This window comes from Salvia hispanica, chromosome 3, assembly GCF_029641045.1.
Source record: "Salvia hispanica isolate PSC_SH4W2 chromosome 3, Shi_PSC_v1, whole genome shotgun sequence".
Lineage (NCBI taxonomy): Eukaryota > Viridiplantae > Streptophyta > Magnoliopsida > Lamiales > Lamiaceae > Salvia > Salvia hispanica.
This window is the reverse complement of record NC_142694.1, coordinates 32,315,045-32,333,159: the sequence shown is the minus strand read 5'-3', so window position 1 is coordinate 32,333,159 and position 18,115 is coordinate 32,315,045. Positions and strand designations below refer to the sequence as shown.

The 18,115-nt window shown below is 37.0% G+C and overlaps 3 protein-coding genes and 1 pseudogene across 5 annotated transcripts; 1 reads left to right on the top strand and 3 right to left on the bottom strand.

Annotated features, from left to right (window-relative positions):
- Positions 1-2,403: 2,403 nt before the first annotated feature.
- Positions 2,404-4,636, top strand: LOC125212059 (chromatin-remodeling complex subunit). The gene is made up of 4 exons (XM_048112096.1): positions 2,404-2,558; positions 3,156-3,334; positions 4,041-4,108; positions 4,304-4,636. Exons 2-4 carry the CDS (start codon positions 3,163-3,165, stop codon positions 4,433-4,435), a joined length of 372 nt encoding a protein of 123 aa, XP_047968053.1. The 5' UTR covers positions 2,404-2,558; positions 3,156-3,162; the 3' UTR covers positions 4,436-4,636.
- A 262-nt stretch (positions 4,637-4,898) lies between these two features.
- LOC125216362 (protein BASIC PENTACYSTEINE4-like) lies at positions 4,899-6,852 on the bottom strand. The gene is made up of 3 exons (XM_048118051.2): positions 6,643-6,852; positions 5,963-6,036; positions 4,899-5,886 (listed from the first exon to the last, which is right to left on the bottom strand). The coding sequence occupies exons 2-3, from the start codon at positions 6,020-6,022 to the stop codon at positions 5,068-5,070; spliced, it is 879 nt and encodes a 292-aa protein (XP_047974008.1). The 5' UTR covers positions 6,023-6,036; positions 6,643-6,852; the 3' UTR covers positions 4,899-5,067.
- Positions 6,853-7,939: 1,087 nt separating this feature from the next.
- LOC125216219 (protein BASIC PENTACYSTEINE4-like) lies at positions 7,940-10,320 on the bottom strand. Of its 2 annotated transcripts, XM_048117877.2 has the most exons (3): positions 10,118-10,320; positions 9,165-9,288; positions 7,940-9,069 (listed from the first exon to the last, which is right to left on the bottom strand). In XM_048117877.2, the coding sequence occupies exons 2-3, from the start codon at positions 9,231-9,233 to the stop codon at positions 8,236-8,238; spliced, it is 903 nt and encodes a 300-aa protein (XP_047973834.1). In that variant the 5' UTR covers positions 9,234-9,288; positions 10,118-10,320; the 3' UTR covers positions 7,940-8,235. The 2 variants fall into 2 exon arrangements, with proteins under 2 accessions (XP_047973834.1, XP_088925531.1); XM_089069405.1 differs by lacking the exon at positions 10,118-10,320 and having other exon boundaries at positions 7,940-9,121; positions 9,174-9,288.
- Positions 10,321-11,839: 1,519 nt separating this feature from the next.
- On the bottom strand, positions 11,840-17,534 carry LOC148930583 (translocase of chloroplast 120, chloroplastic pseudogene; annotated as a pseudogene). Its single transcript, XR_016136738.1, has 3 exons — positions 17,354-17,534; positions 12,696-16,999; positions 11,840-12,099 (listed from the first exon to the last, which is right to left on the bottom strand). The product of XR_016136738.1 is annotated as a translocase of chloroplast 120, chloroplastic pseudogene (transcript).
- Positions 17,535-18,115: the final 581 nt, after the last annotated feature.

Below are 18,115 nucleotides of genomic sequence, written 5' to 3'. Positions count from 1 at the left end.
CACAATGCTTTGAGAATGTCAACACAATGCTTTAAGAATGTTAACTCATTGTTTATATTGACATTCTCTACACGTATTATATTGACATATTTTATATAATATGTTAACATTTCTGCTGTACGAAAAAATTAAAAATTTCTAAATTTTTTTTCAAATTTTGACGTCGGAACATATGCATGTATGATATCGTTGGAATCCTTATAAAATTATCTTTAATTTGATATATGTTATGTGAATTTAAAGCTTTGGGATTTCTTTTAAAAGTTAGTTATAACTAATTTTATAGTTAATTGACATTAATATCCCTATTAATATTTTTTGGAATTAATTCTATGGCCTTATTGACGTTTTTTGTTGATCGTATTGACATTTCAGGGTTAATGATCTAGGCCTTTAATTTAAATATCTAATGGCTATTATTTAGTTTTAGTTAACAATATAACACTCCCCGTAAGAGATAATAGTGAAAAAAGTATTAGTAATAAACAAAAATAGTGTTAGTAGAATATGGGTCCATATTGTTAGTTGTAGTACTACTACTTAATTGTGTAAAAGTTTTTATATTTTGAAATTAATAAAATGATAAAATTAGTCTAATTTTTTATAGACGTAGGTAGTGTTTTTTGGGTTTACACTGTTAATGAAGGATAGAGGGAGTAAAACATAACTTCAAATTTTGATAGTCCTCTATACTGATAGATTATCATTGGGATGTTAATGTAGTTTAAAATCATAGACTGACTCAATAATCCGTTATGTTTACAGTTAAGTATATAGATTTTTGGTCTGTAAAATTATAGTTCGATTTATGAAATCTGATGTAATAGCCCGGCAGATTACCTAAGTGCACTATTGTCTATTTTTTCGAGTTATTTAACATGTCATTTTACAGTTAATATTGTCCCTCAAAATAGAAACTATTAAAATAGAAATCTTCTATGTAAAGACGTGGATTTCGCAATCCATTAAAACTAGTCTTACTATTTTTTTCTCTTCATCTCTTTTATTTTAATCATTTTTCTTTCCCTCTCTCTTAATTTAAATTTATTTTTCTTACTCTAGCAATTATGCATTAAAATTCGTGTCGTTTCGAAATTTATATTTTTCAGTGACAGAGATAATATATACTAGGCTTTATTATAAGAGTGAACTACATAAACGGTACCTGATCTTTCACTTTCGTACATAAAATGGTACTTGATCTTTATTTTATATCGTTTTTGGTACCCCATGATAAAAATAACCCTAGGTACTAAATATGTGATTTTTTTGTTATGGAGGATATTTTGGAAATTTCAATCAAATAGAACCAAATATGTGAATTTTTTTTCCCTTTTTTTTCTCTTTAGTTTATTCTTCTTCTTTCTTTTTTCTTCATTTTCTTCTTTCATTATAGTATTTTATCTTCCTTCCTTTCTTCTTTCTTTTTTTCCTTAGTTTATGTTTCCTCTTTTTCTTTTCTCTTCTTTTTCTTCTTTTTTTTAGTGTTTATACATACATCTAATTGCATTCATAATATAAATCAATAACAAAACACCTAATTAAATTAATTATTTAAAGTAATTAAATTAATTGAATATTTTAATTAAATTATTTATGCTCAATTTAGGGTTGAAACACCTAACTAAAAATATTTCACTCTTTATCATTACGAATACAATTCACAATTTTAAATTTTGACTAAAACTATATTGATTAGTTATTAATTTAATATAAAATTATTATTATTATTTATTAATTATTACTAGTTTTTACTATTATAATAGTAATATAATATAATAATTAAATATAATTATGATTAAATATATTTAAATTATATTAAAAATAATTAATTATTAATTTATAAAATTAGAATAATAATATTTATATTGATTAATCATAATGTTACTATAATTAGTGAGGAGAATGAGAGAATGTATTATAATATCACTTTTGGTACTAGTTTTGTTAATGTTCAAAATACCCTTTATGACACAAATGGAAAAATGAATTTGTTTAGAGAGTATTTTGGGATGAAAATTACATCAGGTACCAAAAATGTGATTAATAGGTACCAAAAACGATATAAAATAAAAATTAGGTACCATTTATGTGCGAAAGTGAAAGATCAAGTACCGTTTACGTAATTCACTCTTATTATAATAACATACTACTATAGTAGATAAATGTATTGAAAAAGTCAACTTCAATTGAATAAGATATAATTTGAATTTTAAAATACTTCATGTTTTTAAATTAGAGTTCAATTTAATGGTTGAAACATACGCTCTTGACCCTCAATCCAAATAAGATTGATCTGAAACTTAACGAGTCGATTAATATCCCTAAATTTATCGTTATAAAGTCAACCGCTTGTTAATCGATAAATGGGCCAGTTTAAGAGTATACTGGGCCCGTTAGGAATTAGCCCAATTCCATTTAGTTTAACGAACTTCATCGTTCAAAATACGTCTCTCTCTACAATAAATCTATCACCGGAGCTCCGCCGTGCCTAAATTCCCGAGCCGCCGCTAGTTAAAGTCCTTTTTCACGAAGGACGGCGTCTGCGCCGCCCGAAGGTTCGTTAAATTCTTGTGATGACATTAACGTTCAGGATCCATTCGTTATATATGAGTAATCGATTTTTTTAATTAGGGATGCTGGAATTAGTTTTAGAGCTATGGTTGTGCGTCAATTATTCATGCGCTATTCGATTTATCTCGAATCTAGTTATGATATCCAGAATTCGATCGTTTTTTGTTATAATCGAGCCGTGTTGGAGTGTATGAGTTTTCTGTATGTTGCTTAGGTTTCGTATTGGATTCAATGACGCTGAAGCATTTTGTTGTGAAATGAATTTTAATTAATTACAAACACGCGACAGCTTTTGAATTAAAACCGAGATGAGGCTGTTTCCAATCTAATTTATCCATTTTGGCAATTCTGTTCATCTTCAGCGCCTAATTTTACACTGATAATTAAATGCAGAATGAAAACCTAATTCAGCCTCTCTCCTTTTTGTTCTCTCTTGTTCTCTTATCTCTGCTTATTCTCCATAAATCAGGTACATGTCTTCGAAAATAGAAGGATTTAATTGCAAATTTCATAAACTGAAAAGACAAATTTGCGTATTCTTTGTAATTACCAATGTTTGAAGTATATAATTTTTGGTCCAGAGTGGAGATGGAGCCTGAAGTGGTGGAAGCAGAAATGGTGTTGCCAACTCACATGTGGTTTAAGAAGATTCAGACTTACGATAAGTATCCGAAAGGGCAAGCCAGAGTCAGGTGGAAACAGCTCAAGCAGATTATTCCCGCTGAGAATTACCAGAATTATCCTCCCGAGGAACCTAATTGTGAGATTCTGCATTCCTATGCTAGTTTTGTGTTTGAATCATCTTTATAATTTCTGAATTTTAGTTAAATAAGCCATTAACAGGGCTTCCAGATAATAGATGAAGATTGAAATGAATCCGAGCTTTGCTTGTATATACTATCTTGAAATAGGTTGAGAAGGATGCCGAAATCTGGAAAAGTCTTATTAGTTCTATATTATTGATTCAGTGTTCTCTTGTAGCTTGGCATAAACTGGCTATGTATTTTGGAGAAAGTGTTTTTCACGCTGACGTTGTTTCAGGAACCATTTTAGGGCATACTCTCAGTAGTGTCTGAATTTTGGTTAAATAAGTTGTTAACAAGCGATTCCAGACTATAGATGAAGATTGAAATGAATCCGAACTTTGCATGTATATGCTTTGAAATAGTTCGAGAAGTATGTAGTGTTGTCTTGTAGCTCGGCATAAACCGAACATCTGGATATGCTATTTGGAGAAAGTATGTTCCATGCTGGCATACTCTTCAGTCTTAGTTTGATATATACCTTGCTAGAAACTTGAAACTTTGTTTCAGGAACAATTTTAGCTACAGTATTGTGCTGCATATACATTAGGCAAAGAATTGCAAGAATCACGGCCATACATAGTGCTTTTCTTACTATCTATGGTTAATTATTTTGAGAGGGAATGGAATGGGTAAATGTATACTTGTTTCTGTTATTTGCAGATGTTAACATTGAAACACCACCATCTATGCATCCATGTAGAAGAATCTGTGATATAACTGGATATGAGGTAATATTTATGTTCATATCGACATTTCATGTTAATCTTCGGCTCTAGTTACATTAGTGCACACACACACATGTAATTCTTGATGTACCCTGTTTTGCTTAATAGTACATGATTATTCTAAATATGCTAGGTTTGTGTTATGATGTCTGCTGTTTGATGCATTATGAAGTACTGAGTTCTAGAATGAAACTGCAGGCACCTTACGTTGATCCAAGAACCAAGCTTCGGTATGCCAATGCTCAAGTTTTCAAGGTGATTAGGTCTCTCCCAAACGACTACGTCCAACGCTACTTGGCTCTCAGAAATGCTGCAGTTGTCCTGAGGTAGCGGTGGAGATCTCAAGGAACTTGTGCTTGTATGTATTCAATCATGCTGTGTTTGCATAGATACAATCAGACATGTCTTATATTTCTCAGACTTTGTTAGAATTGAGGAATACTTGTTTGAAAAAAATGATCCTTCATTGGGGAGTCCTTAATGTTACCCTTTTCGTGTATCATTATATATGTTGGAGTCATTCGGTTCTCACTATTGCTCATGACTAGAGGTTATGTTTATTCTTATCCTTTATTCCGTTGCCCTTACTCTAAAAAACTTGAGCCATAACAATATATCTCTGTCAGTCTCCTTAGTGTTAAAATACCATATGACTGATTTAATTCTAGATAAATTCTATTTTCACTGGTCACATGTATATATTTATATCTCAACAATAACTTATGCCATCGTTAATGCTCTTATTTTGCTTTGTACCATTTGATCCTTTTTATGGGTTCAGATAACTGAAAAATGAACTAAAATAAAATTCCTTCAGAGGATGAAAACTTCTTCTCAAACTAAAGATTACAACATTACAAAACCAATTTGCAATCAAATCCATATATTACAAATACAAAGCGCACAACGAAGGCCATCATGAAATGAAACACAACTCCAAACAAACAGCATTGCTACGGAGTTTACTTGATGGTTATGTAGCGATTCGTTCCATGTTTAGCCCAGTAGTCCTTCAGATCAACGGGACTCGACAGATCCTGCCCAGCTGCCCCCAGTCTCGTAAGCAATCTGCTAAAGACGCTCCCACTCATTTTCCGGCCTCCCATTCGCGCATGCCTCTTGTTTGGCATTTGGGGGAGAGGGTACACCGACAGGGAGGTGGTGCAGCACGAAGACTGCCAGCCCCCGTTGCCCCACTTGTAGCACTGCCGGGGAACTCCAGTGCACGAGCACACGGGCACTGGCATGCTCGATTCATCAAACATGATCTGGTTCATGGAACCGAGATCCTGAGCATCCCATTCAGCCTTGGATCCATCAGTCGTGACTTGCCTGTTCAAGTCCTCCCCTATCTTCTTCCCTTTCTTTGGCGATCTAGCTGATCTCATCGGAGAATCCTTGTTAGCTTTCGCTTTCGTCCCTTTCTTTGAAACGGGAGCTTCATATGATGCATCATCGCGTATGCAATCTTCTCTCGTAGGATGATGCGTACGCTTCGATCCACGTGCACTACTCACCAATAGAGCGTTCACTGTGTTCTCGTGGAATTGGAGGGCAGCAATGGCATTGTCGCGTTCTCTCAGGGCCTCGTCGCGCTCCATGACTGCTGTGTCGAGTTGCTTGACAGCAGCGTCTCGTTCATCCAAAGCCGCCTTCTTCTCAGCCATTGCTCTGTCCCGCTCTCTTATGGCATCATCCCGTTCGTTGCAGAGCATCATGAGTCTAGCATTCATTCCGAAAGCAATTGGTTCCTTAATCTGATGCTGGGGCATTGCATTCCACTGCAACCGTATATGCACGAAAAAGAAAGTAAGTTCAACCAATGCATCGTGTTTGAGAAACTATAACAAATATCACCTGTGGAACTTTATGATAATCCATCCGATGCCTTCTGTTCTCTCGTCCGTTTTCATCCATATCTCGCAACTCACCTAATGCTCGAAACGTTACATACTATGTCGTGATCAAGAAACAACAGTGCAGTGTGTGACGAAATCAGAGTATTGCAGCAGATGAATATCAATTCATTGTTTACACAAAAATCAGCTTCACTATTAATTGAGTATTGCAGCAGATGAATTCCAATTCTACTTTTGAAATTCATCACTTAAAGTATCACTAAATCATCTAACTCAAACTTTAACAACTACGAGAAATATGCAGCAATGATTCCAAAAGGTAAGGATTATGATTTCGAAAGAAAATTAACCTCAGAAATTCAGCACAGAAACACCAAATGCCAGTTTAATTTGACAAATCCACTGGTATGTGAGGTCAAAGCACATCACAAACCCTAGAATTGGTGAACTAATTCAACGAAAAATGCATTCAATTACGAAAAAAAACTCACCTCGTAAGCTATGAATATATCCACAAATAAAACAAAAAAATAGGAAAATTAAAAAAAAGGATAAACACTACTTCCAACAGATAGAGCGAAGATTTTGGAAGGAGCTCAGGAAATAATAATCATAGAGAAGCTTTAGAGATACTGTATTTGTACATGCGCGGAGAAAAAGGAACAGTTGGATGCTTACTTATGAGAGAGAAACAGCGATAAATTAAACACCAGGAGAGAGAAGAGAAGCGGCGGATCACATCGTAGAGGTTTCAGTTGACGCAAGGGCGGTGGCGGAGGAGTCGCCGGAGATGAAGGCGGAGCAATTGAAGAAGTGTGAAATAAATTCAACTGAAGAAGCGTAGAGAAAACCCTCTCCCGACACTACCTGCTCTACTTCACCTCTCCACTTCCTTTTTTTCTCTATATATATTTATTTAATTTCTTTCAGAAAAAAATTTAATAAAATATTTTAATATGATTTCTTAGAATTGTCACACTGTGCACAATAATATTTTGTATAGTGTGAAATTGGACTTTTGTCTATCATGTCGTTGTTGGATCTTTATCGTGTGAAATTGGGTTTTACGTAATTTTTAGTTTACTAATTATAGTTTATTTGAGTATTAATGTATATAGAGTTGTGATCAATGTCGAACCAATTTTAAAGACCGAACTAGAGATCAAATCTGGGCCATTAGATCTAGTTTTTTTTGATGAGATGTGCTGCTGTGAAAAAAATTTCGGCTTCATTACAAGCCCATTTTACTTCATTATATAGGTTTATTACTTCATTATGTACTTCAAATGCTTCTACACATACTTCATTCCAACAATTTATTACATTATTCCATGTGTTTATTAAACCATATTAGCGCCATGACGTTGGTGATAGATATTGTAGAGAGAAAGAACGACACGCGACGGCGAAACCACATTTACGTACTGGAATGAAGTAAAAACCTAATGGAATGAAGTAAAAACCTACTAGAATGAAGTAATATATTCTGGAACGAAGTTAAATCTTCGTAACATGTTAGTATGACTTATTTACCTTCAGATGAATTAAAATAGGCTCGTGATGAAGGCGAAAATAATTTATAAATTTATGTATCTTATCCATAAAAAACTAGATCTAAAAGCCCTAATTTGGTAGGGTTCGGTGGTTCGGTCTTTAAGAGTGAATTTGTGGATAATAGGACTCTATTACTTAATATTTAGGCTTTGTATGACTATAGAATAATGTGCAATTGGATTTTTAATTTTTTTTATCATGTCATGACGTTATCGGGCCTTTTTTCATATCATTATCGAGCCACTAATGTACTCATCATGGAAGTTGTGATTGTATTTTGATGAAGAAGGTCATGTTCATCGTGTCCGAGTGTTTCCTGTACGTATCATGTTCAGAGTTGGGTTCATCGGATCATGTCGTTATCACAGCAACACAATAATGCCCGATTTCCTCAACCTACTTTCTCCAAATTTATCAAAACTTTGCGAGAATCGATGATGGTTTTTCATTGATCCCATAGTCATACAACAAGACTTGAACCTCCGACCAACTGGTTGGAAAGAAAACGTCTTCCCAACTAAGTTGTTTGGATCGACGATACACACGAAAACACACAAACTCTTAACCCAAACTGAAATGTTACAAATTTACAACATTACTTAGCATCTCCAATCTAACCCCACATAACAAAGTGCACAACCAAAGGCCATCAAGAAGTGAAATGTAACTCAACCAATTTGAGGCCTTGCTTAATTCATCCGAAACCGAGGAAGAACATTACTTGATGGTAATGTAGCGATTTGTTCCATGTTTAGCCCAGTACTCTTTCAAATCAACGGAAACCGACAAATCCTGCCCGGCTTCCGCCAGTCTCGTGAGCAATCTGCTGAAGACGCTCCCACTCATTTTCCGGCCTCCCATCCGTGCATGCCTCTTGTTCGGCATTTGAGGCAGAGGGTACATCGACAGGGAGGTGGTGCAGCATGAAGACTGCCAGCCCCCATTGCCCCACTTGTAGCACTGCCGGGGAACTCCAGTGCATGAGCAAACGGGCCCTGGCATGCTCGACTCATCAAACATTATCTGGTTCATGGAACCAAGATCCTGAGCATCCCATTCAGTCTTGTAGCCTTCGGTTTTGACTTGCCTATTCAGATCCTCCCCTATCTTCTTCACTTTCTTTGGTGATCTAGCAGATCTCGCCTGAGCATCCTTGTTAGCTTTCGCCCTCGTCCCTTTCTTTGGAACTGGAGATTCGTGTGGAACCTGGGACACTGGAAATGCGTCACGTATGCAATCTTCTTTCATAGGATGATGTGCACGCTTAGATCCACGTGCACTACTGTTCACTAGATCGTTCATTGTGCTCTCATGGAATTGAAGTGCAGCAATGGCATTGTCGCGTTCTCTTAGGGCTTCATCCCTCTCTGCGATTGCTGCATCTAGTTGCTTAATAGCCACGTCTCTTTCATCCAAAGCCGACTTCTTCTCAGTCAGTGCTCTGTCTCGCTCTCGTGTGGCATCATCCCTTTCGTTGCAGAGCATCATGAGTTTGGAATTAAGTTGGAATGCAATTGGCTCCTTAATCTGATACTGGGGCATCGGATTCCACTGCAATTGCAATTGCATCATGTTTGAGAATGGTAAATAACAAATTTCTTGGCTAGTTACTATATTCAAGGAGAAAATCAGCTAATTTATATTACCTGTGGCACTGGCACCTTATGGTAGCCATCCATCCTCTGTCTTGTGTTCTCTCGTCCGCTTTCATCCATCTCGTTCCTCACCTAATGCTAGAAAGACTAAACTGTCTCAAAGGCAAGAACTCACCTGCAGTTGGAAAAAATGGCGTTTAACAAAATCAGAGATCGTATCCACAAGCAACATCTTTGATCTATAGCTAACTCAAAACACGAAACACATAAACCAAACAGAGTATTCCATTTCAACAACAAATTCAAGCTCATACGAAAACACAAAAATCAGCATATAACATCTTCAATTTATAGCTAACTCAAAACTGGAAACGGATACAAACACAACACAAGCTTATGCTTAAGCTTAACCGAGCCTCACAACAGATTAATTCCAATTCAGTGCTTAGCTCCAACAATTCTTAATACAAATGCCTTACCAAAAAATTTGAAATTTATCACTGTAAATCACCTTCATTTGGACTTTAGAGATGGATACTCATTCATCCAAAACTTAAATTCAATCACTGAATGCTGCTTTCGAAATAGAAATTAATCCTCAGATAAACTATGACTGACATAGAAAGAACAAATATTTTCAGCATAGAAACGCCAATGCCACTCTTAATTTGGTGCATTCACGCTGGTAATGTGAGGTCAAAGCATATCCTCGCAGACTAGATTATCACAGGGAGAATCAACACACACAAAACAAACACTAGACCTGATTTAAACGAATTCAACAAATTATCCAAACAAACTCAACAAGATCTCGGATTCTCAGCTCGTCAGCGAAGCGTAACCACAAATTAAACAAAAATTGAAAACAAAACGGATGCCTGCTACAATAGATCAGACGGAAAATCTCAGAAGGAGCTCAGAAAACATTAATTATACATAATTATTTCGAGATCCTATGCATACATGTACATGCGCGGAAAGAGTAGAAGCAGTTGGATTCTTACTTATGAGAGAGAAACAGTGAAAAATTAAACACCGCGAGAGAGAAAAGAAGTGTGGATCACATCTTCCGACGAGGATAGTGGAGTAGGCGGCGGCGGAGTCGCCGGAGAAGAAAGCGGAGCAGTTGAAGAAGTGTGAATTTTTTTCAGCTGAAGAAGAAAACCCCTTTTTCCTTCGCCTTCTCTCTCTACTTCTTTTTATTGCAAAAAATCTAAATAATTGTACTATTCCCAAAATTTACTATTTCAATATAAAAATAATCAAATTTTATTTTATTAATTTTTAAATAAAAGTAAGTAAGTTTTTTTAATCATTTCTTTATTTGAATTTTTCTTCAACTTGTTGTACATTAAAATTTGTATTTTTTTTATAAATTTGTTTTATCAATAGATTATATTCTTTCTGTCCCATGATACTCCTCGCATTTCATTTTAGATCATAGATTAATGAGATTGAGTAACTAGTAGAGTTAAATTAATATTTTAGGGATAATAAAAAAATATTAATAAAAGTATACTCCCTCCGTCCGCTAGGAGTCTCATTCCTTGGCGGCACTGGTTTTAAGAAATGTTAAGAAAAGTGGATGGAAAAAGGTTAGTGGAATAGGAGTCCCGAGGCATATTAGGGTGCCACCACCCCTTAAAATAACACCATACCACTATTCCTAGCCAATCATTTGTACAAGTGGACGAATAATAAGCTGCCACGTGGCAAAAAAAAAATCTGAAAAAGACAGCCAGCAATTTGTTGGTCTTTATACAACAATTTTTCTTGTCCAGCAATATACGACACACTATACAACAATCTATAGATTGTTGTGTAGTGTTTGTAATATTGTTGTATAAGTGGTGCCACGGTGTCACTTTAAGAGGGGTTGTCATTTTAACACAAACCTAGAAGTCCCACTTATATATATTAGTTTTAAATTGAATGTGAGTGGAATGAGTTAGGTGAAGGTAAGACCCTATTATCATTTATGGTAAAAGTGAACCAGGACTCTTATTCGCGGACGGATTAAAATGGAAAAACGTGACTCCTATTCGTGGACGGAGGGAGTATTTAATTAACTCTAATATCTTAATAAAATCTTATAATTCTTACTTAAAATATAAATAATGAAAGTAGTTTGAGGAAGGCTGAAAAAAAGAGTGTTAGCATAAGACGGAGGGAGTATTTTAGTTTAAAAACTTCAAATATGTGTTTGGTAGAATATCTGGACGTAGACGTACAGTAATACGAATGGTAGAATTCTCAAAATATAGAACTAAATTTTGTCAACAAAAATGGCCAAAATTCACCTATGTTAACTCCGTCCCACGAGAATATACACATATATTTTATAATCCGTCGCACAATAATATTCACTTTTTTATTTTAAAAGTCTTTTACTCTAATGAGATGAGATTCATTCTCCACTAACAATACTGTAATTACTTTTTTCTCTCTACTTCTCTTTTACTTTATTAATTTTATATTAAAACTCATGTGAAACTAAAATGGCATATTCTTTGAAACCGAGGAAATATTATCTTATGCCATCATGCCTTGGACTATATGCCTAATTAAATAAAAAAAAGTAGGGATCTCGCTTGAACATAAAAATTAAAACCTTTTTCGCCTTTTTTCGTTTGAAATTAATTTTATTCACCATATCATATCACATAGTTAACACTACGACACAAAAATATAAGTGAATTTGACACATTTATGTACTAAAAATTGGGTAAATAATTAGATGCAGCACTTTATTTTATATGAAGACAATATCAAGCTCATCACACATAAAACATATCCTCATTTAGTCGAAACAGCTACAAAATTCTGAGCTAAAATAAATCCCAAAACAATACACCATTAATGAAAAGCTAAGTTCTTCAAAGTAACCTAAGAATGAGGAGTCTTTCTGCTCAGAACAAGCACAGCTTCTTGAGCCGAGCCAATGGCGAATTCCCGGTTCGATTCTGTATCAATTTCTTCTACCTACCTGCAGAGCAAGAAGGAAGTATAACAGCTTGAATTGAGAAATAAACAAAAAAGATAAGAGCAAAGAGATGCATGATTGATTTTGTCGTTTCGAAATGTCCGATATTACATGTCTGATTTCTTTTTATGGTAATTAAGTCTCACATTCCATTAACTCATCTTACTCACATTTCATCATAAAACTATATAAATGAGACCTACATTTTACTAACTCATTTCAACTACGTTCCTTCGCATATCTTATAACCTGTGCAGATTCCAAATGGGACAAATAATGACATGAGATGAAATTCTATGCATTTTGCTGAAGATGTATGATAAAGAATGAAACAAGTTAGATTTAAGTAACTAATTAGGGCACTTTGCAATGATAAACATAGATTTAACAGCTCCTAGGTCAAGCAGAAATATCTATTCTCTTGATGCACAGAGCAACAATGAAATCGAAAATTTGCTTCTTTATTCTTCAAATGAGGCAAAACAGCGGGATAATGCCATATCCAAAAACATAAAAACGCCCTCTTAATTTAGAAGCTAATATAAAGTAGTCGGGATTAAACAATTATCGCGATGTATGAAAAGCACGAAATGATGTACCTATGTCGCCTGCTGATCTTGCAATGTGTACGCCATGAGAGTTGCTACCTTTGTCTATCCGCTTTCATCCTTACGCGTACTGTGATTGTTGAGAATAACCCAATATCTTTTTCGCCAGTGGAACTAGGGCGACTAATGCTATCTGCAGCTGCTCTGTACTGTTGACCTTCACGCTAAACTGCCCCGAGCCCTTGTTATTGAGATTGAAACGAAAAAACAAATTTGAATGTCGCCCAACAGGGATCTGCGTCTGGGAATTGCACCCAATAGCAACATCTCCATGCCAATCCATGATCGAAAGTCCAAAGGTTGATAAAAAGCGTCCCAACGGATGGTCTTTGTCCCTCAGGGTTGCCTCCAAACTACCACCATACGCAACCTCCCCTCGACCATAAATACCACCCCCAGACACAACAATCTGCCCGCGTTTCCCGATTATCAATTTATCTTCCAACTTCATTCCAGCAGTTACAACATCTCCCAAAACAGTAGCTGAAATACCAGCAATTGCCTTATTTATTCTGTGGTTGCTGAATCTCGTCTCACTTCGTATAGTATAAGCATAGTCCTTCCCAAGAGATTGCATATCGAACCCTAGAGATGTTGCTTTTCCTTTTCCATGCTTCACTGAACTTGCAAATTCCATTTGAAGGTTCGAGTCCTTTTTGTCCTTCGAAATGTGACCAGAGAAAGATATTGGAACCTTCTCCTTGACCACGAATAATCTCTCGACATTTATGCCATCGTATCCAATGTCGTGATCCCAACCATTGGGTTCTAGGACAGCCCTCACAAGCCAGGGATTCGAGGAATCAAGAGAACGATACCTATGAGTCGGATTATCAGAATCAAATGAAGCGGGTAAGGCCAAGTCAGGCATAGGAACGGGTACAGATGCAGCAGCAGAGGTCTCTTCTTCACCATTGTCGCCATAATCAGAAGGCATATTCTTAGCTTCTTCCTGCAATTTCTTCATCATCTTCCGCCGCTTCCTCTCTTCCTTGAGCTGCTGCTTCATGAAAAGTTTCTCTCTATATTCCAATTCATCGTAGTATGCCTTTCTTTGTACCTTACTAAGCTTGTCCAGCTGAGCTTTAGACAACGGTTTGAATGGAGGTAATTCATTGTATTCTGAATCTTCTTCTTCGTCTGAGCATTCATCTGAACCATCATCTATATCGTCATCATCTCCGTCACCAAATTGCTCGGAAGGAAGTTTAACTTCAGGTCTTGATTGGAGAATAGATGAAAGAAGAAACGGTAATGGAGGCGATCTTGTTCGCTGGGCGAAAGGCCTCCCAGGAGGCGTATCTTGTAACTTCAGGAGAGTATTTGCTTCAGCAAGAATTTTTGAAGCGAACGACAGAAGCAACAAGTGCGGCTTCCAGACCTGACCATTAGGCAACACCCTCTGCCCGGCTCGGTTAGTCCTGCAAGCTGAGTGGTTTTCCACCAAAGAAACGGGATTCATTAGCCGCATATCTCCAGCAGCTTGACGTACAGCTTGCTGAACAACATGCGACCTCTGCGTCACAAACATATCATAACTCGTTGCAGTGCCATTGGGCCCTTCAGGCGGAGCAGATGCAGCGTGAGTCAGTACAACAATGGCATTGAACCAGATAGACGGTCCAAATGTTTCGGTGATTGTCCGCAGCAATGGCATATCACCAAAATCTCTGCTTTGCATATCCAACCTATCCAGATACAAAACAATATCAGGGGGTGTTTTCTTGATAAAATTTTTAACCGAACGAAGGATTCTTTCATTTTCACGTTGGTCCGACCAAGACGGCAGAAGTCCAGGTGTATCGATCACACGCACCCTGATTCCTTGCACAGTCCCAACAATATCTTGAACCTTCTTCGTGCCCAACTCAAAAGCATCGGTACCAAAAAATACCTCATCAAATATGGAATTAAGAGTTGCGCTTTTGCCAACTCCTGATTTCCCAAGAACCATGATTGTACATGTAAAATCCAGGGGCTCTTGTCCACCTGCTTCAAGCTGCTCGGCCATTGCACTCGCACGATCAAAGCTAAACGTAGCACCACGTCCCCCACTTCTCCCATGGAGCTGTTCGGCCAAGCCCAATCTATATAAGACCTGAGCCACAACAACATTATGTGGAGTCTGACCAAGTCTACGTGCAAGACGTAGAAATTTGACACGAATCATCTGGAGCTTTTCACGAGTCTCATCATACTCTTCAGTTTCCCCATTCGTGGGATCCTCGACAAGTTGGTTCTGCGTAGCAGAAGCAGCTCCATTTGCCCGGGGCTGCTGCACTACCCGAGAGCTGGGTTCCAATAGTGGTGCAGCACGGCCAAGACCAGCAGGACGAGTGGGAGTTGCAGAGTTACTGTTTGTAGATGAAGTATCAGTTGCGGACCCATGTTTCATATTTTGAGGAGTAGGTTCTGACAGCGGACTATTATGCCCAACTCCAGACGAATGGTTAGCTACAGATTTGGCAGAGAAGGACTTGTCTGCTGCAGGTTTAGGCTCCTGAGCTGCAATTGCTGTATCATCCCGAGTTACAGGTTCCTGTACCTTAGAAGCATCCTCAAAGTTGGCTGGACGAGCAGGTGAAAAGTCGGCTGTGGAAGAATTTCCAGCAGATGATAAGATATCGATACTTGGTCTGACTTCCTGTTGTTTATTTCCAGACAAAGATGCTTCCTGCTGTTCATCTTTATTCCCCAACAAAGATACTTCAGGTTTTTCATCTTCCTTTCCAACCTGTTCAGGTCTTTCGTTAATTTTACCAGACACTTCAGCACTATCATTGGTAAGATTTGGCTGAGAATGACTAGAACCTTTTGCTGATAACTCTGGTGAGCTGGATTGAGGGTTAACTTCTGCTATCTCCTTGACGAGGTTGGAATCATCGACAGCATGCAAGTTAGTTTCAATTCCAGCACTTTCTTTAGCATGATCAGAATCTGAAGTACCCGAAACCGAAGTATGATTTATTTCTTTCTGACCCACATGCTGAGTTTCAATATTATCACCTTGCGTAGATTCAACATCTACCATCTTCGGTTCAATGGTCTCAACGTCTTTGGGATTGGCAGAAGAAATACATAACTTTTCCTCCGCTTCGTCCCCAACCTGATACTCTTGAGCATGCATATTACCCGGAACAGCTTTCTGTTCATTGTCACGAGCATCAGTTTCAATGGACTCAGAGTCTGGCCTAATGCCAGCTTCAATATTATCACCTTGCATAGATTCAACATCTACCATCTTCGGTTCAATGGTCTCAACGTCTTTGCGATTGGCAGAAGAAATACATAACTTTTCCTCTGCCTCGTCCCCAACCTGATACTCTTGAGCATGCATATTACCCGGAACAGCCTTCTGTTCATTGTCTTGAGCATCAGTTTCAATGGACTCAGACTCTGGCCTAATGCCAGCTTCACTTTCTATTACCCCATTTTGATCTTTATTATCCACTGATATCTCACGAATATGATCTTCTGGTACATCAACAGGTTCACTCTTTACCCTTTCATGATCCAAACTGTCTACCAAATCCTCATGGCCTGAGGTACCATTTTCATGATTGCAGAAAGAGGCACCATCTCCTAATTTACCGTCATCTGGAATTTCCGTTATCGTGGCAGGAGAATTCTCAACTTCAGAATTCTCAGCTCTGATTACCTCAGTGGATTCTGAAGTTCCTGGGTCCTCGGGAATCAATTTTTCTGTATTGTCCGCATCAGCATATTTCGTATCTCCAGAAATCAAAGCTTCAAGAAAGCTTTTTTTATTATCTGACTGACCATCATCAAGCTCTTGATTGGACTTCTCCAACTTCTCAGTTTCACCAGTAACGACAGCGGACTCAACAATTTCTTTATACTCACCATCCTCGACATCATGGCCATTACCATTATTCTTAGAAAAAATCGATCCATTCTTTTCACCTGTCACAACTTCCTCTATAACAGTTTCCCCATCATCATGATTTTCCTCACTCGTTAAAATCTCAGGATTGACATTGACACCACTCATAACTGTAAATTTATCTGGATTTCCTTCCAAAGTCCCTATTAATTCAGAATTTTCCACATCAGTATTTAACTCATTTCCTGCACCACTGATCCGGGTTTTGGCAGCAACATCCTCTTCGATTACTCCTTCATCAAGAGAGCAGTTTGATCCATCCAAACTCGAACGAACAATTTCCTTCACACTGTGCTCCAGACCATCGTGGTTTTCACCGTTCCTCTCCTCTAGCTTGGCATCCTCTGCAATGCCAATGCCATTTTCCATTACAGAAAAAACTGACAAAAGCCTGAATAAAAAAACAAATTAGCATTATTTCATCACAATTAGCTCATATGCAATCGTAGCCGAGCCAGTAAACCAAATTCACTCGGATTATCAAAAACCTAATCATCAGGAATGAAACAAAGTTCAAACATAGAAATCGCACCAAAACCCCCAATCCCAGCACACTCTAAATCACAATCAATAAGGAAAAAAATAGAAAAAAGCACCTACTTGCAAATCAATTAATTCATTACTTCTCAAAAAAATGAACGATAAAAATATCTACATAATGAATCTTAACTAGGGTTTAGCACGATTTGATATGAATCAAAACATAATCTAAAAAAAAAAAAATTAACGACATTCAACAACTCACCAGGCGTCTGGATGTGGAGGGAGGAGAGAGCGAGAGAGATTGACAAAGAAGGAGCTAACGAGAGAGAGTGAGAGAGAGCAATCGGATTTAGGATGAAGAGAAGAATGAAGAAAAGAGATTTTTCCTGTTGGAGTCGACAAGATTTATAAAATATACTCCGTGAAGAGACTTTGAAGAGTAGTTAGGTGAGAATTTCAGGATAAGAGAATATCACATTTACGGGTCTCGTTCAGCTAAATGGATTCGGGCCGTGTCGGGTCAGCACTTGGCCGGTCCTTTTTATGTTTTATGGATAAATTGTCGATTTTATTTTATGAGTGAACTGTATAAAAAGTTCCTAATTTTTGTACTTGTAACACCAGAGATCGAAAATAAAAAAAATAACACCAAAGGAGCCTAACGTTAAATATAATCACGAATCATGTTTTTTTAGTCATTTTGACGAAAATGCTCAAATAGCTTGAAGGGCATTTTTGGCAATTCCTAAATTCGTTGACATATGAATTATGTCACATTTCTACATTTCTGTCAGCAGCTTCCTAAGTGATTTCCTAATAAATTATGGTACGTGATTAAAGTTTTGTCAATATTTGTACCAAAAAAATTCAAATGTCTCTCTATTTCTAGTTAGTGGTAACAATATAGTACCTATATGGCTATATCATGTCGGAAATTCATTGAGAAATAAAAATATGGAAAAGTAAAGTTATTTATGCAATAAAATCCGAATAAAAAATATTTCACCTTCAATTAAATGATACA

Bases quoted from the DNA above. Each gene is read 5' to 3' on its own strand.
- LOC125212059 (XM_048112096.1), top strand. From the start codon at position 3,163: ATGGAGCCTGAAGTGGTGGAAGCAGAAATGGTGTTGCCAACTCACATG. The intron at 3,335-4,040 runs GTGAGATTCTGC...TGTTATTTGCAG, and splicing joins TCCTCCCGAGGAACCTAATT to ATGTTAACATTGAAACACCA. The intron at 4,109-4,303 runs GTAATATTTATG...ATGAAACTGCAG, and splicing joins GTGATATAACTGGATATGAG to GCACCTTACGTTGATCCAAG.
- LOC125216362 (XM_048118051.2), bottom strand. From the start codon at position 6,022: ATGGATGAAAACGGACGAGAGAACAGAAGGCATCGGATGGATTATCAT. The intron at 5,887-5,962 runs GTGATATTTGTT...ATACGGTTGCAG, and splicing joins ATTATCATAAAGTTCCACAG to TGGAATGCAATGCCCCAGCA.
- LOC125216219 (XM_089069405.1), bottom strand. From the start codon at position 9,229: ATGAAAGCGGACGAGAGAACACAAGACAGAGGATGGATGGCTACCATA. The intron at 9,122-9,173 runs GTGCCACAGGTA...TATAGTAACTAG, and splicing joins ATGGCTACCATAAGGTGCCA to CCAAGAAATTTGTTATTTAC.